We start from the raw sequence: 21292 nt of genomic DNA, 5'->3' as shown, positions 1-21292 counted from the left end.
CATGACGCAATAAACTGCATATAAATTTAGGTTAAATTATTCTTGTGTTCATTACTGAAAACAGGTAACAGTACCAACAAGGGACGAAAACGTGTTACAGAAATGCTGAGAATTGTTCGCGAATGCGTAATCGTTCTTTGGCTCGGCGGTTACTTCGCTCTTGCCTTACTTTCTTTTCCTAGCTTATGCATGTCTGCCCGTCGCTTCCCCGGTGTTAAAGAAATGAAATCCGTGTACTGAACGGTGTGCAGATGAGCTGCCAGGAAGCTGCATGGCCCCTTCAAAGCGATCGCATCAACTTGAGCCGGAAGGCCATCGCAACCAGTTTCAGCACAGCTGTATTTTCCTCCTTTTTATTTCATTTTCTATATTCCTTTTTTGTTACGACCTGGACGCAGTGGCAATGACGTCACCAGTGTTTTCTGTTTTTTGTAACGCCACCAACCACTCTCTCTCTCGCCAACACTCGCCCTACAAGACGCAGAGCAGAACTGGGCACGATACGGAGAAACTTGTCGAATAACGGATACCCGCCTCAAATGCTCAGAGAGCACGAACGTCGTGCCTCAGCGCCCAACCGCCAAGCGGTTACAAAGACGCGTAAACGCGCAGCCATTCCGAATGTGCGCGGGGTAAGCGAGGCTTTGGCAAAAGTTTTCAATGAGTACGACGTCTGGGTTGCGCATGTCCCGGTCAAGCAAGTAACGTAGTCAAATGATGCGCGTAAAAGACCCCCTGGAACGATCTAGGTACCCCGGTGTTGTGTATAAAGTACTGTGCAGATATTGTGACGCAACCTATGTCGGCGGGAGCGGTAACTTCAGAAAATGACATAAAACAGAATCAGTACGGTGTCGCGAAGGGCAACTCATCTTGAAACGCTTTATCAGAACACCACGAGAATACAGATCACTGCATAGACTGGGAATCGGCATCCATAATCGCCACAGAGAAGAAACTGCCTGCAAGACTAATGATTGAATCGCTGCACATTCAGACGACGCAACATGCAATAAAACAGGACACCCAGGAATCTGCCAGACATTTACACACGCGCACTGCGCCATCTATATCATAATTAACGGGAGCCACCGCGTTTGCTTTCATTGTATCAAGGTTCCACCGTACGGGACTTGAAACGTCAAGTTTAATTTTCCATTACATGTATTTCCATTGGCGAGTGTTCGTTTCATTTTACTATTATCACATGTACCAATCAGTTATTTTTTTACTCAGCAGCCGCACAACAGGCTTCTCTGCACACACACACGTAATGCGGGAAAGAAAGTTTTCAAGGCGGTCTGACGAGAATGGGTTTCTCTGTGATAAATTTCTTTTTATTGCGATAGCAATTATATGGACACTCAAAAGCAGATTTCTGCCGTCGGCGTCGCCGTCGCCGTCGCCGTGAGGTTCCGTATGACGTCAATGGAGATGAAACCGAACGCTTTATGTGCGAGTGAAAGGGAGCGAGGGACGCGCGCTTTCACGGGGAGTGAACGCACGAACAAACGCGCGTTCTGCGCTGTGCTCCCTTAAGGGCTGCAGAAGTAGGCGTCTCTTTCCTCCTCTACAATCACCATATATGTAGAGCAAACGTGCCTTCTTCCGACGCACGAAAGGCCGTGGGGGGGGGGGAGGGGGAGGGAAGGGAGGCGACGTTTAGCTGCGGCACCAAGTGCCCATTTATATCAGAAGCTCCGGCAACAGTCACCAACGCCGCACGCGTTTTGAGCGAACGCGGGCAAAACGCCGACGGCGTCGACAACAGTTCTGCGTGTTGCCGGTGCTGCTGCATGTACAAGTTTATACAGCTGATAAAGCTGCTATCATTACTCCGTTTAGCTCTCTTCAAATTTGCTATCGCAATTGATGCTTCGCCTTTCAGGTGAAACTGCGACAACTTTTTTTTGGTTTCAATTCTTCATTATGGCTTCTAAAGCTACCAATCATCTATACTTCAACTATTATAACAATAAAATGCCTTAACTTCGCAGATTACGCATTTTGTCCAGGTACAAAGCATTACACTTACGCATTAAAAGAAGCCATACAGCCATCCCCCACAACTCCAACGCTGCACATTCACTGCGCAAGCTTTGCTCAATTTGTTAGCACGACACAGTTTTCAAACAGAAACAGATTATACAATACTTATCGAAGCATTATTCATTAATATGACGCCACAAGCTTCACGCATGTGTCAGCCGACTGTCACTGTACTGCACGAAATTAATTTTCCAACAGTGTAAGTGCGCGCACACGTGTGTGTGTGTGTGTGTGTGTGTGTGTGTGTGTGTGTGTGTGTGTGTGTGTGTGTGTGTGTGTGTGTGTGTGTGGTGTGTGTGTGTGTGTGTGTGTGTGTGTGTGTGTGTGTGTGTGTGTGTGTGTGTGTGTGTGTGTGTGTGTGTGTGTGTGTGTGTGTGTGTGTGTGTGTGTGTGTGTGTGTGTGTGTGTGTGTGTGTGTGTGTGTGTGTGTGTGTGTGTGTGTGTGTGTGTGTGTGTGTGTGTGTGTGGTGTGTGTGTGTGTGTGTGTGTGTGTGTGTGTGTGTGTGTGTGTGTGTGTGTGTGTGTGTGTGTGTGTGTGTGTGTGTGTGTGTGTGTGTGTGTGTGTGTGTGTGTGGTGTGTGTGTGTGTGTGTGTGTGTGTGTGTGTGTGTGTGTGTGTGTGTGTGTGTGTGTGTGTGTGTGTGTGTGTGTGTGTGTGTGTGTGTGTGTGTGTGTGTGTGTGTGTGTGTGTGTGTGTGTGTGTGTGTGTGTGTGTGTGTGGTGTGTGTGTGTGTGTGTGTGTGTGTGTGTGTGTGTGTGTGTGTGTGTGTGTGTGTGTGTGTGTGTGTGTGTGTGTGTGTGTGTGTGTGTGTGTGTGTGTGTGTGTGTGTGTGTGTGTGTGTGTGTGTGTGTGTGTGTGTGTGTGCGTGTGTGTGTGTGCGTGCGTGCGTGCGTGCGTGCGTGCGTGCGTGCGTGCGTGTCAGGGTGTCACTTTGAAGAGTACTGTCATCAACAATCATACAATTACGCCCCAGTGTGTCGTTGGAACCCGCTCCGAGGAGCTTGAACGCACCACTAAACGTTACTATCGCTATCAATGCTTTGCCCTTCAAGCGAAGTTGGGTAAGTTTTTTAAACAATACTTAGGCTAACACCAAAATAACAAAAATACACATTACACACGTCGATTTAGCTTCGCACACAAAATTGTCCACGTCGACGCGCTTCCTTGGTGCAGTGGGAGCTTAGTATATATTTACTTAGAAATAGGAAGTTTATTCACGGTCCTATAAAGAATGCATCATATACACACACTGAAATATTCGTACTTGACCCATGCGCTGTAAAACTTAGGCGTATAATTTATACCAAAAGAAAAAATACAAAGAGAATAAGGATAGCACTTGAAGTACGCAAAGTATGTTTTGCGGCTACAACGTGTGTGTATGGCAAAGTGTTATTGTATGTTGTTTTTTTGTGTATGTTACCCGCTCAAATTTATTCAGCCGGACTTCCTGATTTGCTTTTTTTTAAACGCGAGACTAAAAGTAAATTAATAGTTACACATGCTCAAAGTCTGCGAGTATTCATTCACTACGCGCGGTATGGAAAAAAAATTCACCGCCTTTGCCCAGTCGAGAAAATGGGGGTAAGCGAAGCTTGTGGCAAGACGACGCTGTCGCAGGCGTTCCGCTTCGTTTGCCCTAAACTCAGGGTCGGCGGCTTTTCGCTGATGTTTGGCCTCAACATCGCGCTCCCGCAACTCGAGGTCCGCGGTTCGTCACTGACGTTTCGCCTGGGCTTCGGAAGCTCTCAAGCTAAAATCGGCAAGTCGACGACGAGCCCTTTCCCGAGCGAGTTTGCGGCGCCGTTGCTCAAATGCAGCCTGCTCCTCGGCGGAACGTACTACGCGGAGCCTTCCCATCTCTTGGCCGAAACTCATCTGAGGCGAGGGGAGCTCGGCGCAGTGCGCGCCAACCCCCTTTACTTCCCTTTCCCTCCCCACGACACCCCAAACGACCCTGATTGGTCGCGCGCGTAGCGGGATCCGGCGCCGGCGCAGCTTTCCCCGCACTTGCTCTGCTCTGGGAGCAGCAGGGGTCTTTAGCGGGACAGCCACCACCACCACAGCCGACACGTCTGAGGCAATACAAGCTTCGCTTGAAAAGATATAATTCAATATTTGACATTCACGGAAAGTTTCACGTTTCAAAAAGCACAAATAGTCTCGTAGATAGTGTTCATGCTTCGCCGGAGTTCAACAACTTTAGAGCGAAGGCATGTCCTCTAATATCCGCCACTGTACATCACTAAAAACGTAAACGTGATACATTTTATGCTGGCCTAAGGGTTTGACAATGTTGTCTAAAAAAATAATGCGTGGTGAACGGCCTTCAACATAGCAGTTACTTCTCAACCCAAAATAAGAAGGAAAAAAATGAAGACTACAAAAACGCAAACGTGGGAGATCAGCGTCTGCGAAATGTTCAAGGTTCCAGTCTGGGCTACGCGGTGAGGTTGCAAGCGAAGCCTGTCATCAGTCCGCGAATCGCCTAACATATCCCCACTCACAGAGAGTCGAATGGAGAGGCTCTTTCCTCTTGACGGAACGCTGTAACAAGCATCTGATGGCGCCTTTCTTTGGATAATTGCGAGTCGCTTCTCTGCTCCCCTTCGAGGAAGCGAACTAAGCTGCCCTGTTTTCCCCTAACCTGGGTCGTTTATTCATACCTAGCCACCGGAAAGAGCTGAGCCGCAACGTTAAACTCGGTTCGGCAAAGCTTTCTGAGATCCCCCCCCCCCCCTCTTCCAGCAGCTTGTTAGAAATTCCACTGTAGGCACTGTCCGATGCTTTAGGATTGTTTTTTTTTTTTCATGTACGTGAATTTCGCTCCAGTCAGTGCTAAATATGTGTTCTTTTCTAACATCTTTAAAAGAACGCGTGGCTTGCGCTTCGGAAAAATTCATTAGCCAATCAAAAACGCTCGTCGCCGTAACCGTTTCACCTATGTTACGAAATGGTATAACGCAGCCTGTCGTCTCTGGTTATGAAATCGAATTCCAGATAACGACGGGATAACGAAGGACGTGAGCGGCAATGTAGGCTTTCTGGATAGAAGGAAGTAGCGGTACTCCGTGATCGGTACTAAAGCATCAGTGCTAAAGTGTCCCTTAGGCTGCATGTGTCACAGCCAGACATGGGCGAGTGAAAGCAACAATCCGTCGGTCACCCCTCGCAGAAGATATAGTGGAAAAAAAGTGTGTTGTGTTTCTGTTGTAATACTGCTACTTTCAATGGGCATTCTTCTGAGATGCAACAGAATAACATGTATGATTAATGCAAGGGTGCACACGTTGCGGAATCAAAGCAGGTGTGGTTAATTGATTGATTGATTGATTGATTGATTGAAAATGATGTAGATAAGTAGATTATGTCGCCATCTCCTACACAACATTAAATTGTTAAGTGGATGAAGCAATATCATAGATTAAGTGAGAACCTTCACCTGTTCGGCAGTTCTCTATTGAACATAGGGCAGACTTTTGAAATTTAAGAGAAAAGAGCACACAAAAACAGTAAATTATATGCTATTCCTCATAGTTCCATATATAGACCATATACAGAGTATCCTATCACACGCGTTTCGCAAACGCTTCACAGATAGTCACTTTAGACAAACAACACAAGGAAAGAGAAAATATAATTGATGTTTCACATACTTTTGCAATAACACACGAGAAAACACCCGACACCAAAGCCAAATACGCACGAATTTGTCCCATTCGTACATCGTATCCGCAGTATGGCGAACATGACTTCTATGTACCTCTCAACGACGACTCGTGTCTACGAGCTATTAGTAGCCAATACAAATAGAGCCAATCTCCCCCTGCTGTGAGTTCTCGCTGTGGTGGCCAGCATTTTAATCGGCAAAGGGACATGAACTTTAGGAGATGACCGCCCCACATCGTTTGTTTTGTCAACAATACTCTTAGCCCCTGATAGGTTGTCTCGTGCGATTCTGATTATTCAGGACCTTTTACCTACAGCTACCGCATGATCCAATCAAAATATTGCGCAGAAACCATCGACGACGAATGTTAATGTAAGCGAATAGCCGAACGCTTCCAGAAAGCAATTCGCTTTTTTAAAGGAATGATGCTATTGAGTGTGTATATTTGTTGCAGCGAGGATACTTACGTAGTGTTAGGTGTTTCGTTGCGCGATACCGCAGATAACAAAGTCGTTAAATAGCCCACATGTAGCGGTAGTATAAGTGGCTATACATATAAGCCGATTCGTCATATGTGGGCTGTGTCACGTCGCGCGAGCGCCGGCGTGGTAGGCCACTGCCATCCGCCTCTCCGGCAGCTAGCGCGCTCTCCCGCAGCCGTATAGTGAAAGGGCGGCGGGTAAAAGAGGAGGGCTGTCCATGGCGAGCGCACCACCTTCAAACGCCCGAACGCTCTCAAAGAGCTATAATAATTGGCGTTCGGTGGCGAACAGCGCCCCGCAACTTAGTTTCTCGGGAGCACGCGACATTTGAGTCGCCGCCTTTGAATCGGGGTGAAAGTCCGACCGCCACAAAAACGGGCGAAGGAGGAGGTGGATGAAAGAAAGAGATAAGGCAGGGATGTTAACCAGAAATGCAGTTTTTTTGGCTACCCTACGCCGGGGGAGGATTAATGGGGGAAATGGGCGAAGAGAGAGAGATATATAGAAATAGAAGAGAGGAAAAGCAGGGAGGTTAACCAGACGCACGTCCGGTTTGCTACCCTTCACGGGGTGAAGGGGGCATAGAAATGGGCGAAAGAGCTAAATAAAGTCATTAGATATAGAACTGGTCACCTCGTGTCGAAGGTGCGTCACTGATTCGATGTCGACTCAGAAGCCTATGACTGGTTAACCGAATCTGCGGATTCACCAAACGGTCATCCCTTAAGCAGAGCGCACTGCTGCTATGGTAAACATGAAGTCAACACTAAAGTAAAGAATGGTAATTGAGTGCCGTTTCGTGAAATCGACAACGCATCGGTGAAGCAGTGACGTAAAGTCGTTTACGTATGTAACTGATACCCTTTCGCCAAGTCGACGCACACTTCCTGCACGCTGCGGTGGTACTCTTAAGTAGCTTGTTGACAACGGCGCCAGCCAAAAGGAAATTACGTTCTATTTCCAGCAAGAAACACGAGCTTTCAACAATTGCTCCAGAGAACACCCGTGCCAATTTGCAAACTGAAGTGTGCATACTACGTGCCCACAGAGAATTACCACACCCACAGTTATTTGTTTTCTTTAAGCTGTTTTATTTTCGGTTAATACATACAGCCATCGTTCATTCAATCACTCCGGTTAGGTAAGGGTCCGCACAAAGGGCAGCTACTTGTGCTACTTGTACAGGAAACGAAATTTGTAGTAGAAAAGACGTAAGGAGAGCTTATATAAAAAAATGCGAAGTGAGCACAGCGGGAGCTTCTATAGTACTTAGTCGTTATAAGTAAGGCTGTAAGCTTCTGAGAAATCGCCTCCTTTCATTACTGCGATTCCGAATGCGTGAGTATTGGATTTAACAGAGTGGCGCATACGGAACTAGGTAGCAGTGGGAGTTTAAATAGAAAGGAGAATACTGACGGACACCTAGCAGTATATACGCGCCGGAGTGGCAAGGTTTTACATTAAAAATACAGACAGCAAGCTTACCGCGGGTCCCACACGTGAACCGAGAAATGGGAAACGAAACGAAGTGAAAGAAACAGAGTGAAGAGGGAAAAAATGGGAGGTCACCGAGAAATGAGTGGGCGTCACCGTTTCTGACGACCGCTTTCCAGGGAGAAAACAAATGGAGAGCTCCCGTTTTCTTTATTTATTTTTTTTTGTATTCCCTTGCCATTATATTACGTCCCATTTCAATTTCCTTTCTATCGATATTTTTTTTCCTTCTTTCGTTCGTTCAAGTTTAAAGTACACAAAGCGGACGTTTGCGGCCTGTGGAGGCACAGTAAGGGGTGTGGGAATCGGGAAGCGGGGCGGGGGAGGGAGTAGCTCTTCATGCTAGATCGCTTTCGACTTTGGTGAATTTCAGTCGTGCTATAAATGAGACGCGGCAGTGTCTTAGGTAGTTCCACTTTTTTTTCTATATTCGTCTCTTATTCAGCGGTTTTCGACGGACGTAGACTTCCCGCTTTTTACCATTTTCTCAGTCGGAAACGTTACGGGCTTGAGCCTTTTCGGTGGTGACATGGCTATGTGAAGGAAAGGTTTAAAAAAATTAATTATGCTAGAATAAACTTCCCGGAACTGCTGCCCCGGCACATCTCGATGCTCGTATTTTGGGCCTCAACGTAAACGTTGCGTAGAAAGACTATACCAAAAGTACGGTGTTCGAAACGGCAGAAGGCCAAAGAATTCCGTAGACCAAAGATATCCTTTAAATACGCTGTCCTTGTTCTCTGTCATAGTTCCGTCATTCTTTTTAACTTTTTGCACGATCGTGCGACTTCTTTCTTTCTTCGGCGCTTGGCGGCCGAGCTTTAGTTTATCCTTAGACTCGAGCTAGAGCTTACGATTGGATAGAGCCGGTTCCTCTGGCCTTGTAGAAATCGCAACTTATAATGTCTATATTCGCTGAAGTAGTTCATATGTATGAGTCATCACAGTTGGTAATCACGAAACTGGTGCCAAATGTACCCTATGGTTAATTTGTAGTAAATTAAACATACGCAGCCGTCCCTGCTAACCGTCTTCTCTCTTTACCACTAGACCATGACACTGCCGCGACATTGCACTGAAAATGGTAGATTTTTTTTTTTTTTTTTTTTGTCACACATACAAAGTATTTACTTGAATTAGAGCACTGCACGGGCTCGGGCATACCAGAAAGCCCGGGCCGGGCCGGGTAGAACAGTTTTTTCACGGGCGCGGGCCGGGCTCGGGCACGGCGTGTGCTTTTTGACCCGGGCCCGAGCGATGCTCGGGTTTTTTGACGCGGGCCCGGGCCCGGCTCGGGCTTTCTGGTGGTGTGCATGTAACGTGCAGCGAGTTATTCTCAGGCGTCTCAACTCTGAAAAACATTATTTTTTGGTCTCGAGCCGGGTTCGGGCCGGTTTATATATATATATATATATATATATATATATATATATATATATATATTCTTTCTGTACTCTGTCCTCTCTGTTATACTTTCTCCTTGTTCGGTTACAGTCCAGAGTGTGCTGCTTGCGATTTAAGTGCAAACTTGTTTAAAAATGTAAAGTAGGGGCACTAACTAGCATAAGTCGTAACCCGTACGGGTTCGGCGGTAAATTTCAATTATAAGTTTCAATGCAAATAAATGACCGTTCTCGTCGTTCGGTTAGGAACAAATTCAATACCGTCGTTTCGACTTACCAACGAGCGATTATCGCTCCACTTCCTACGAAACTATCCTGCGTTGGAACTTTGAACTTTTGAGCTTACCCATCAAAGAACGTAATGAATGATTGCCACTCTACATGCTAGATGGCGCTGAGGTTAGGCGACATTCCGTGCATACCAGGTAAATTACGTAATCACCCGCGTATTGTTATCGTTCGGCCGTAATGCATGCTCCTTTTGTTGTTGCTTAATAACTGTACACGAATGGGAACGTAGAGTCGGTGGAGTACAAGTACACTTCTGCAATATGTGCATCAATTTTCCTTTTGAACGCTATCCTTTCTTTTTTTCCAATTTGTTGCGCATCGACAAAGACAGCGTAGATGTTCCGTTGCAATATGACTCCGCACAAGCGAGTGTTTACGATCGTACGTGCTGGTTTTGTGGATGCGGTCACCAGTGAAAGGCGATCCAATGTCAAAGGCGGGCAAGAATGACTCCGTTGAAACGTCAGTGTCGAAAGTCCGCGTTCTGAAGGCCCATCCCACCAAAGATTGCTGGAAATAGTGCAATGACACCCAACCTGGGACAGACACATGTTGCTCTTTCAAGACTGTGGTCAATGAAACGATGCCTCCTCTTTGTTGCAGTGAGAGTAGCCGCTGAACAATGGGCTAGAAAAAAACGCGATGATAAAGTTACTTGAAGCCACGTACGAAGGCTTGCTGCCTTTCTCGCCAGCTGCCGGCGCAGAGCTCAGATTCCTGACGTCGACGGAAAGGGCATTGTCGACAGGCATCCATGACGCCGCGTACTTCAAGCTTCTGAAATGCGTACCGCTGTTGACGTGGTGTCGGGTGAACGAAACAGCGCTGAGCCGCAGTTTATCTGGCAAATACACAAAGAAATTGGGGGGAACCAAAGCTGCAGACGCTTTGGACGAGCCCGTTTCTCTCGTACTAGGATTCGTCCGCTAGAATCTTTGTAAAGAAAAACAATGCGGGGATGCCACGCGCGGTGAGAATCGGTTTAAGTGAAGCTTTTCGTAGGTTTTGCGAGGAAACCATTTTCTGTTTAGCGAACATTATACAGTGTAAAGCAAACGACCACTTTCAACCCATTTGCATAGAGAAACACCGCGCTCAAGGGTAAACTGCTGGCGCTCCAACACCGCAGGCGCGTCAAACAGAAACCAGGGTCTATCACACATGCTTCATACGCACTGAGCCATACTTGTTCTGCACGAAGTGTTTCTCTATCCACTTGTTTGCACCCATAAAGAACACGGTGTGTTTCCGCTGCTGTCTGATCACTGCCTAGCGACGCCGCCAATCTACGGATTTACGAGCAATTGTGCACTCACCTCCAAAGCCGTTCGCTGGGTACCGAAGCTGCGGCGCTTCTCATTTCTGGGCAAAACGTTAACCGAAACTGCTCCACTTTGAGTTTGTGAGAACTCATGGGCTCACGCTCTAAACCATGCCTCGCTGCGTATCGAAGGCGTTCAGGTTACACTCGACGCTTTTTTACCAGCCTCGGTTTCCTCTGCACTTGTACCACTGCCACTTTTTCTGTCATTTCCCCCTGTTTTTGAACTCGCGTCTGTGCCTACATCATCGTTCGCCGCCTCGGGCCGCCGCGGTTAGCGTGATCTTCGGGACCAGCCCATCGGGCAACACAAGCAGCCATTTCCCACAAACTGGGGGGGACGGGGGCGGAGGAAAGGAAAAGAAAAAGCTTCCTATTAAAATTGTCAGAGGTCATCGTGCGATGATTGTCTAAGCTGAGCGATAGCTGGGTGGTGTAAATTTGCTGAGATGTCCTATTGTGTACAATGCGAGCGTGTTTCACGACAACAGGACAACAGCGGCAACGATGGAGTGACAGCGATGCAATGACAACAGCGGTGGGGCGTCAAAGGAACGACAACTAAGTAACGACTACGACGCGACGGTGACGGCGTGTTTTGTATTGGAGCTCACGTCTATACTCTGACGTACACCAGCTGCATCTCAGAGGCGCTTCAGTTTGCATTATCTCCGGTTTGCGCTACGTCCAGCACCGGCCAATCGTGCAAGACATCAGCCAGCCCTCACAAAGGAGGAGGGGGGGGGGGGGGGGGGGGAAGCAAGCATGAAAGAAATCTTCACTTTAAGAAGTGTTGAGGAACAGGGCGTCCATCACGCAGTGATTGGTACCACGTGTTGTCCTTAGCCAAAGCGCAATGTTGAACTGCATTGAATTATGTGGTTTTACGTGCGAAAAAACACTATTTTTGATTATGTGGCACTCCGTAGTGGGGGACTCCGGATTAATTTTGACCAACAGGGGATCTTTAACGTGCCCCCAAGGCACGGCCGGGTCACGGGCGTTTTTGCATTTCACCCCCGACCGAAATGCGGCCGCCGCGGCTGGGATTTGATCGCCGCGACCTCGTGCTTAGCAGCGCAACACCATAGCCGCTAAGCCAGCACGGGTGGCTTAGCGGCCAAGACTAAGCGCTCAGTCGCCTGAGGCAACTGAGCGCTAAAGAAATTTTGAAATCTCAGCCTTCTGACCAAGTACTGCAGTATTTTGGAGTAAGGAAAAAAGAGCAGCATAAGGTGGAAATAAAGAGCATTATTACGATGACGGGAATACAGGAGTCTTAAAGAGGCATAACGGTTTAACCCTGTCGGAGCAAACTCTGCAATGGCTCTTCTCAAACATTACTTAGGTTGAAATCTCCCACTTGCCCTATTAATAAATGGATGCATACGCGAATTTGATTTTATAAGTAGCCCCTTCGAAACGGGGGTAGTAATGCTACCGATCGTTTTTTTTTTTTAATCTTTCCACTGCGTTTATTTCGACCTTATCCAGATCCACTTATTTCCATCTAATATTCAGTAGTACCGTGGACGCTGCAAATAAGGCGTGAGGGATTGAATATTGCTGATGACATTAGAAAGATTTGCAACTACTGCGTCGCCGCCTTTTCCGCAAACAATAACCATTAAAGGATGATAACGTGAAATGATGTTAGAGGCAATAAAACACACGTCGCGAAAGTGCTTAAACCATCGCTATAATAATAAAAAAAGCAACAAAACGATACATTCTGCAGTTTCTGCAAATAGACGCGTTAATCGAGTGATACAACATACCTGGAAAAAAAATGTAATCCTGGTACCACCGAGCATGATTATCTCAGTAAGCAAATAGCTAGGCCTGCCGTCGAAGGGCGTTCACCACACTCATTTACTATAGATGATGTTCTCTTTATTCGGCATTCTGGGCAGAGCGGCATCGACGTTCCTTCACGGCTCGTGAACGAAAGCGTTCTTTCAAATCCTCTTAGGTGAGGCGGTCGTTGACGTGAAAGTACTCATCGGCACCATTCCTCGGGCCTTCCTGGCGGGCCTTCCGTCGGCGCGCGTTCACCACACTTACTTGCTGTAGACGATGTTCTCCTTCTTCAGAACTCTACGCAGGTACGAACACACGAGAAGTCGCACAATCACTGTTTCTCACTTGCTGCCAAACCGCGTGACCTCACACGCGCACCAATGGAGAGAGAGAGAGAGCCTCGGAGAAAGGGCAACCTTAGAGTTGCTACGGAATCCATTGTCTCCGCGCCGCTAAGTGGCTCTTCCCTGAGTAGCGACGTCATTCGGGCAGGTTTCAAGAAAATACTGCCACGTGTGGCGGGTCGGGGTAGCATTTAGGCCAGGAATTCTCCTTGCACAGAGATGAGTACGTCCCAGAGTAGGAAAAAAAGAAAAGGGCTTATTTTACAATAGCATCACTGGCTCCGGGTACAGAAGCCCACTCCATGTAGGATCACTTCAAATGTCTGAGCTCACTACATGTTTGAGCACACACACCAGGACACGTCAGAACACACTCACTGCATCAAAGGTGTCCGCTCATATAACAGTCGTATTCCCTGGGTGACTAGACCAGGGAATGTGATGACTGTGTCTTGGTCAGTCACAATCGTCGAACGCGTTCGCAATATCCCGCCTATGACGTCGCACCTTTCCGCCAGACTGAGACTCCAATGTCGTGCGATCCCCCCCTGCATACGATGCAACCACGTGACTATTTGGGAACCTGAGGTCAACGCAGTTCCCACGGAAGCAAGTCCTCGAAGTTGGCACCTGTAACGTGTCGTAGTTTGAGTAATACCACTGATTACGGCCGATTTTGTCAGGAACGCACACAGGTTTATTTCTGCTACATCGCAGCCATCTGGGAAGCCCCCCTGCTGTCTACCAGGGTTGCCTTCCTACATTCCAAAAAGTGCTATGCATGGACACTACATCATCGCCTCAGGGAAGGAAAATTCACTTTTGTTCAAACACACAGTAGGGAAAGAAAAATGCACTTTTGTTCACACATAGTCTTTCAGGCGCTCAGGTCGTTGCCTGGTTCGTTGGACGTACCGCTGTGAGGCGGTCTTGGGAGTTGCTGGTAGAGCTTCACTAGGAGTAGCTGTGCTGTGGCTTGGGAGCTCACTATTACTTGGCACAGCTGCATCGTCCAGATCCGGTATGTCGGTCTGGTCCTGGTGTCGTTCCATTTGAACTGTGCTCGCATCTTTGAAGAAGCTCGAGTTGCGACAAATCAACACCGTAGGGAGGCATGTGTGATCACATGCCTCTCTCTCTGGACGCTGTGATTTTGGAGCCAGTGACTTTGGTGTTTGCGTATGGGTGGGGGTCATAGTAAGACGAGAACTTGTTTGACCTGTCTTGTTTGCAGAGGACGTGTCCAACATGCAACTGGTTGTGACTGGTGTGTCTCCGAGAGCCGACGTACTGCTTGTTGTATGCTTTTCTTTGGGTTTCATTCTGTCTCGCCTCAGAGTGAGCTGAGTTCTGAGTATCAGCAGCAAGTGTCGGTAGAAGATTCCTCATGGGTCTCCCAAATAGAAGTTCAAATGGAGACTTTCCTGTGGAACCATGGGGCGTGGACCTGTAAGCCAGCAGGAACGACTGAAGCTCATTGATCCAACCCAAGTGGCTGACACGACTTGCAAGTATTGACTTCTTGAGGGTGCGCATGAATCGTTCGGCTTCCCCGTTAGCCTCTGGCCTCCGTGGAGTGATGCGGTGATGCTTGAATCCAAGCTCGCTGGCGAACTCTGCAAAACCCTCACTCTGAAAGGGTGGGCCATTGTCTGACTTTACAATTTCTGGACAGCCGAACTGAGCGAATACAGTGTGCAGTTGCTTGATGACTGTAGGTGCTGCACAAGTGTGTAAGATGCTAACGACTGTGTACTTGGAGAAATCATCCACAACTGCCATGGCATACTTGCCACCAGGGAAAGGGCCAGCAAATTCTAACGACAGTTCTGTCCACGGGCCTTGAGGAAGCTCCTGAATTGGCAAAGGGTCTCGATGGTGTACCGGTGTGTTAGCTTGGCATGCCAGGCAGCTCTTGACTGTCTGGTCCACTAGAGAGTCTATCCCTGGAAACCACACCTTCTCACGCAACAGCTGTTTTGTCTTGACAATGCATTGGTGACCTCGATGTGCAAGGTGCACCGCCTTTGTGCGAAGTTGTGCTGGCAGTACTATCCGCGTGCCTCTTAACCCGAGGCCTTCTTTGGAGACTGACAGTTTTGTCGCAACACGAGAGAAAGGCTGTAGAGTTGTGCTCTTCCAATGTTTGCGTTTCTGGGGTTGCTTTAGGGCTTGCTTGAGCGAGTTGATCACCGGGTCCGCTAACATCGCTTCGGTTACCTCCTTTATGGTCATAGCACGAGGTAGGCTGTGAGACACGATGAAGTTCACATACCGTTCAGCGACAGAATCCATGCGCCGAAACGGTTCCGTGTAGTTTACTGGGTGGCGGGACAAGTAGTCAGATGGGTTGCTGGGACCACTAGTGTGTTGCACTTCAAAGGTGTATTGTTGAATTCGAAGTGCCAAACGCTCTAGCCGTGCTGAAGGCAGGGAGCGTGGGTTGCCGAGAATACTGACCAATGGCTTGTGGTCCGTCAGTATAGGTGGAATGCTGTCTCATACAGGTAGATGTGAAAGTGTTCAATTCCCTACACTGCAGCCAGCCTTTCCCTTTCAATTTGAGAGTACCGTGCCTCCAGAGGAGAAAGGGCACGACTCCCATGTGCTACCACCCTAGTTTCGCTTCCGGATGTCTGCGTGAGAATGGCACCTAGGCCATGAGGAGCAGCATCTACAATGAGTGTGATGTCCTTTCCTGGGTCAAAGTAGGCAAGAGCTGTGGCCTCGGAAAGCTTTCGCTTCAGTTCGTCCAGGGCATCTTGCTGTATGTCTGTCCAACACCAGTTTTCTCCTTTGGCCGTGAGTTTCTTGAGTGGTTGGGTGAGGTGGGCCAGGTTCGGTATGAACCGACCACAGTAGTTAACAAGACCAAGGAGAGACGTCACTTCACTGGCACTGGTGGGTGGTGAGGCACCGATTACTGCAGACACCTTAGTGGAGTCTGGTTGCACACCATTGCTTGTGAACACATGCCCGAAAAAGGTAAGTTCCTGTTGGTAGAATTTGCATTTCTTGACGTTCAATGTGAGGCCACTTGCAAGTAGACATTCCAGTGTCGCCTTCAAAGCTTCATCATGCTCTTTCTTAGTCTTTCCATACACCAATATGTCATCGCTTACGTTGAGCACGTTGGGGATGTTGGTTAGAACTTGACGGATGGTGTCCTGGAAAACTTCGGCTGCTGAGTTGATTCCGAAGTTGAGTCTCTTGTATCGGAAGAGTCCAGCATGTGTAGAGAAAGTGGTGATCACACGAGATGATGCATCAAGTTCTACTTGGTAGTATCCATCTTTCAGATCAAGTTTAGAGAATAAGATGGATCCATTCAAAGCAACAAGGATGTCGTCCACTGTCGGTGCGACATGTCTCTCACGCTGGATGGCTTGGTTAGCACAGCGCATGTCGACACACATTCGAATATGCTCGGGGTCATGTGGTTTCGGTACTGCCACGATTGGAGATACCCAGGGGGTTGGTCCTTCAGTCTTTTCAATTATGCCGAGGGGCTGTAGCCTTTCAAGCTCCTCCTTTAGTGGCTTTCGCATGGAGAAGGGGATGCGTCTGTGAGGTTGTGCTGCTGGTTGAACAAGGGGGTCAACATGGAGGTTTACCTGGAAGTCATTTAGACAGTCCACTTCCTTGAAAAGGTCTGGGTAGGCCCCTCTCGAATCCAGTCTGTTTGGCACCTCTCCCTCACTGTACGTGATCTGGACTAGACGGGAAGCTGCAGAGAAACTAAGTAGTGGGATACAGTCTCCAGACACAACATAGAGAGTTTCATGGCTGTTGCTCTCCTTGTAGGTGATGAGAACGTCAAACTTTCTGAGTAGCGGTAAAGGAGAATTTGCGCCATAAGCAAATACTTTCTTAGACGTCTTGGACAGCGTTTCCGTGCTCAAACGCTTTAAGCTATTCGAACCGATGACAGACACTGTAGCGCCAGTGTCAATGGTAAAACGGACGGTCTCACCATCGAGTTTGAGATCCACCTGGGGAGACGCCATGATTGCGTGACAGTGAGAGGAAGTCATGAAAACGTGTTCATCACTGTCAGGGCTGCTTTCCCGCACGACTGCGTGCACAGTTTTGCGTGTTCAACGACACACACTAGCAAAGTGTCCAGTTTTGTGACAAGCATTACACTGTTTGCCAAGAGCGGGAGCAACTGGAGCGTCCCTCACTATGAGGCCATGGTTTTCCGCAGTTGTAGCACGTTGCGTCTGTCCTTTGATGGCGCGGACGCTCGCGAGGCCTTGATGGCGCTTTCCCGTGGTACTTCGGCTGATGAGATCGCGGGGTGCGCTTAGAGTTTACTGCAAGTGTAGATGTTGAAGCTGAGTTTTCATTATACTCTTTGACGTTCTTGCTCGATCACGGAGATGTTGTGCTCGACCTCTTCAAACAACCTGTCTTGTTTGAGAATTCCTTGCAAGTCGAGGTCATGCTGCATGGCATACCGGCGTAGACGTGTTGACACTGTAGACAGTAGGATTTGATTTTTTGATTTCGGTGTCGGCATCGGCGAAAGCACAGTGCTTAACGAGCTGTCGTAGTCTGGCGTAGAACGCATCGAGTGACTCATTTTCCATTTGCTTGGCTTGACGGGAGCGGTAAATCTCGAAAGTAGTGTTCACTCGGGGTGCAAAATAGCCATCGAGCTTCTTGCGTGCTGCGGTGTAGAGAGGCGTTGCGTTGCTGGAGCCACCGGTGCTTGAAACGATAGATGCAGTTGCGGCTGCGGGAGGATCAGGTAGCGAACAGTAAATGTCATAAACTGCTTCACCAACGTAGTGTAGTAGTAGGGCCGTCTTCTGGGGAAGGGGGGGGGGGGGGGGGGCGGGCTGATGAAGGGGCTGCCTCATGGGAAGCATCTAAGGAATGCCCTTTGCCGTTTTGAGACGGAAGCCACGGTAGCCATGAAATTCCCTATAAAACACAGGCAAGGACATCGCAGGGGAGTCTGCGCCGTGACGCGACGTGACCCCAAGTTCACTAGTTCAACAGGTGTCCTTCCCCATTGCGCACAGGTGCGTGCCTCCTATTCCGAGCACCGCTGAGTCGCATGGCCGGACCGTCGTCGGGGACGAGCGGCCTGCAGCTGCTGCTGCCCCTGGTGCTGCTGGCGGCTGCGGCACCGTCGCGGGCGCAGTCGGCCGACCAGGAGTGGCAGCGACGCGTGCTCGAGCGGCGCCAGGTCGAGCAGCTTCCCCCGGCCGCCATGCCCGAGCCCTCGTGCGCCCAGCTCAGGCTCATGTGGCGCCAGATGCACCGCATGGCTCGACACAGCCAGCTCACCAACGAGATACCGCAGGTGAGGGCATGCATGCTGCCGGGAGCACTCTCGCATGAGAGGGGTTGCTACGGTGACGTATTCTGCGACGATACACTTCGGCGATACTACCACCTTGGCCGCGCCTTGTCTATCAGGCGCACGCTCATTGGCTGGTTGAGCAAAATTGGATGAGCTGATTGGCTGGCGGAGCAATACGCGACCAACTAGGTGCTCAACCAGCCAATCAGAGCGTGCCTGATGGTCAAGGCGTGGCCAAGGCGATTGTATCGCAGAAAGTGAGCGTCGAAGGATACGTCACCAGTGCTTCGACGTGAACACTCTGCCAAAGTGTGGTTTTTGTGAAGTATAACCGCAGTTCGTGAAATCGACTGGCCTCGGTGACCGATTGTAGGCGTAATGGGCAGCCGAACGGGTAGCCAATACAAGTGCCTCCCTATACCTCTAATTATTTCTTTCTCTTCGCCATTTACACTCCCTGGGTAGCAAACCGGATGCTTGTCCAGCTGGCCTCCCTATACCTTTCCTCTCTTCCTCCTTTCTTCTTCCACGGGAAACAGTGCACTGTGTCCTTTGCATTTGCTCCTGCAGTACGCGCGAGAGCGGAGAGCGTTAGCTGATTGCCTGTCGAGAATCGGCAATCAGCAGTTTACTGAAGTAAACTGGTACCTGGTACCTGGGTTCAATCTGTGAATCCTCTAGCAGAGTTGTTTGTGCGTCGCTTGCATTCCTGCACAGATCGGGGCTTGAATCACGATTGTGAAAGGCCCACCTAAGAGATTACTATTTCAGAGTAATCTCAGTTTTTGCAAGGTAAGAATAATAATATAATAGTGATATTCAAGCCAACGACGTTATCATGACGTTACCATGGTTGCGTCGGCGACCATTTCAACACAAAAAAGCAGACACGAACTTCAACGCCTTTGACATCCTTCAGTAATTTGATACGTAAGAACAATTGACTGGTTAAATTGTTCTCGCTTGTTTTATTCAAATGCAAGGGAAACGCGCTTGATCCCAACCGCTCTGAGTTGCCTTTGAATTAGTCAATATACATATAACAATTAATTATGCTATTGGGCACATTGAGCGTGCACATTGAGCGTTACACCCCAACGCGAAGTCGGTTGCCGTTAATGCCCGGCGCATTAGAAGCGCACATGATTAGAAGAAATATCAAGATGCGCAGCAGAAATTGTCTGAACAACCTGCAGAACACGTAGAACTTTGATTAAAGCTTGTTTGCACCACTCAGGAGGACAAGAGCCACAGGTGACAGCGGGTGCGCATTGCGATTCGTGCACGCCGTCCTGTGCGGTTTAACTACGCTGCTATAATCATGTAGAATGAACGTAAAACCAATTTTCACATATCTGAGCTACGCTGTAATTGCTGTTCAGAGACTGAACAAACTTTGTGGGCTGCCAGAGTGAGTGCGCGAGTGATTTATTTGGATGAAATCGAAAATGTTGGCAACAATTCCGTCGCCGGCGTTTCCAGAAGCAATAAAACGTCCAATGATCAAATGATGATAAGACGAGGTGACATGAAAAACGTTCCGACAACAAAGCACAGTTCGTAACCGTGATTAAACAGCCAATATAGAAAAGAAACAAAAATTGCAATAGAGTAACCACCCAGGGTCAATAAAGGTAGCGTATACACACACGATTGAAATATCCGTATGACCAAACGTGTTGGACACCAGTGTCCTGTAGAGAGCTAAACGTGAACGCATAATGGGCAGCTTTTCATACTTTTTGAGATACGGACAGAGTTATAGGGCCTTCTGTGCTAGTGTTTTCTTTTTCTACTTCATTTTGTCTTTCTTTTTTCAATACAGCAATAGTGCATCCCTCTCCTATTTTCATGACGCAGTTCCCAGCCTCCTACCCATTCGGTTACGTGTCGCCCGACGACAAGGCGCTCATGTTCTGGACGCCAGCGTCGTTCGGCAAAGTTGTGCGCCAGCCCGGCCAGAAGCCTGTGAGCGTGGTCAATCCCGGCCGGCCATCCGTGGCGGGCCGCTTCGCCCAAACGCCCCTGCCTCGCTCCGCGCTCGGTTCGTCGTACGGCACCGTGGTGCGCAGCCCGAGCGAGAAAGCCGCGTTGCGACGCCAGATGGCCGCCGCCACCGGTTCCTGGGGACCATTCACACCTCCTGACCGCGGTTCGGACGCTGGAGTCGTGTCCAAGACCAGGGTTCTCTACCGCAGCGAACAGGTAAGAGCGCAGCCAGTGACTTACTGTTCCCATCAGCGTGTCGGAGTACGTATCACAACCAAGTGGTGAATATGATCCGCACGCACCTTATATAAGTAACCTATGAGCCACGAAGACGAGAACCACTATATCGAGCTCCAGTAGCGAGGTGCGAATTGACGCAGTTCCTGCAGCCACACACCTCCGTGACCAACTGCGGTATCGAATTGAACCTGTGGATGAAGCGTCATTGTCAGTATTCCCTCTTATTTCTTTCCTTCTTTCTTTCTTTCTTTCTTTCTTCTTTCTTTCTTTCTTTCTTTCTTTCTTTCTGTGCTCTTAACCCCCTTCCTCCTGTGTAGGGTAGCAAAGCGGACGCGGGTCTGGTAGCTAGACCAACCTGCCTTTCATTCCTCTGCCTGCGTCAGAGGTTTACGGCAGAGCGGGAATTGCGTAAAGAAAAGTCTCACTCCCCGAGAAATTTGCGCGTTCAACCTCAAATTCTCACTGGCAGTCTGGTACAAGTTTTGACAGCCTGCTTAGCCAGGCGGCTCAGAAATGGAGCTTTTTTCGTGTAAAACGCACCCGGTAAACTTTTGACGCCGACAGCACATTGTCGGGAAAGTTGACACATATTCTGTTTCTCGTTTCGTTCTGATTCGGTTTGATCATGTTGCGTTCTGTATATGTACAATACCATCCCCTGTTAAGGGAAGATGCTCCTCACAAACATTTCTTTTTAAATAATGATGCTGGGCGAATGAAAATTTTACCACTTATAGAGCTTGATTTCTTCATTCGAAATCTACTTTTAGTTTTAGGATATCTCGATGCTTTCATGTCATAAGTGCCATGCATACGTGAGAAGCAGTGCATGTTTGTGCAGCTGCTGGACTTAGCAGTTAGCATGATAGAGCAGCGCAAAATTAGTTTTCTT

The 21292-nt window shown here is 48.6% G+C and overlaps 1 protein-coding gene across 1 annotated transcript in view; it reads left to right on the top strand.

Annotated features, from left to right (window-relative positions):
* LOC119461565 (uncharacterized) overlaps positions 1 to 21292 on the top strand; it is a 297956-nt gene that overhangs the window by 143617 nt on the left and 133047 nt on the right. The window contains exons 2-3 of the mRNA XM_037722910.2: positions 17888 to 18171; positions 20032 to 20376. Coding sequence (XP_037578838.1) covers positions 17923 to 18171; positions 20032 to 20376 — 594 coding nt within the window. The 5' untranslated portion in view covers positions 17888 to 17922. The remainder of the gene's footprint in view (positions 1 to 17887; positions 18172 to 20031; positions 20377 to 21292) is intronic.

This window comes from Dermacentor silvarum, chromosome 8 (assembly GCF_013339745.2).
Source record: "Dermacentor silvarum isolate Dsil-2018 chromosome 8, BIME_Dsil_1.4, whole genome shotgun sequence".
Lineage (NCBI taxonomy): Eukaryota > Metazoa > Arthropoda > Arachnida > Ixodida > Ixodidae > Dermacentor > Dermacentor silvarum.
This window is presented reverse-complemented; position numbering and strand designations above follow the sequence as displayed.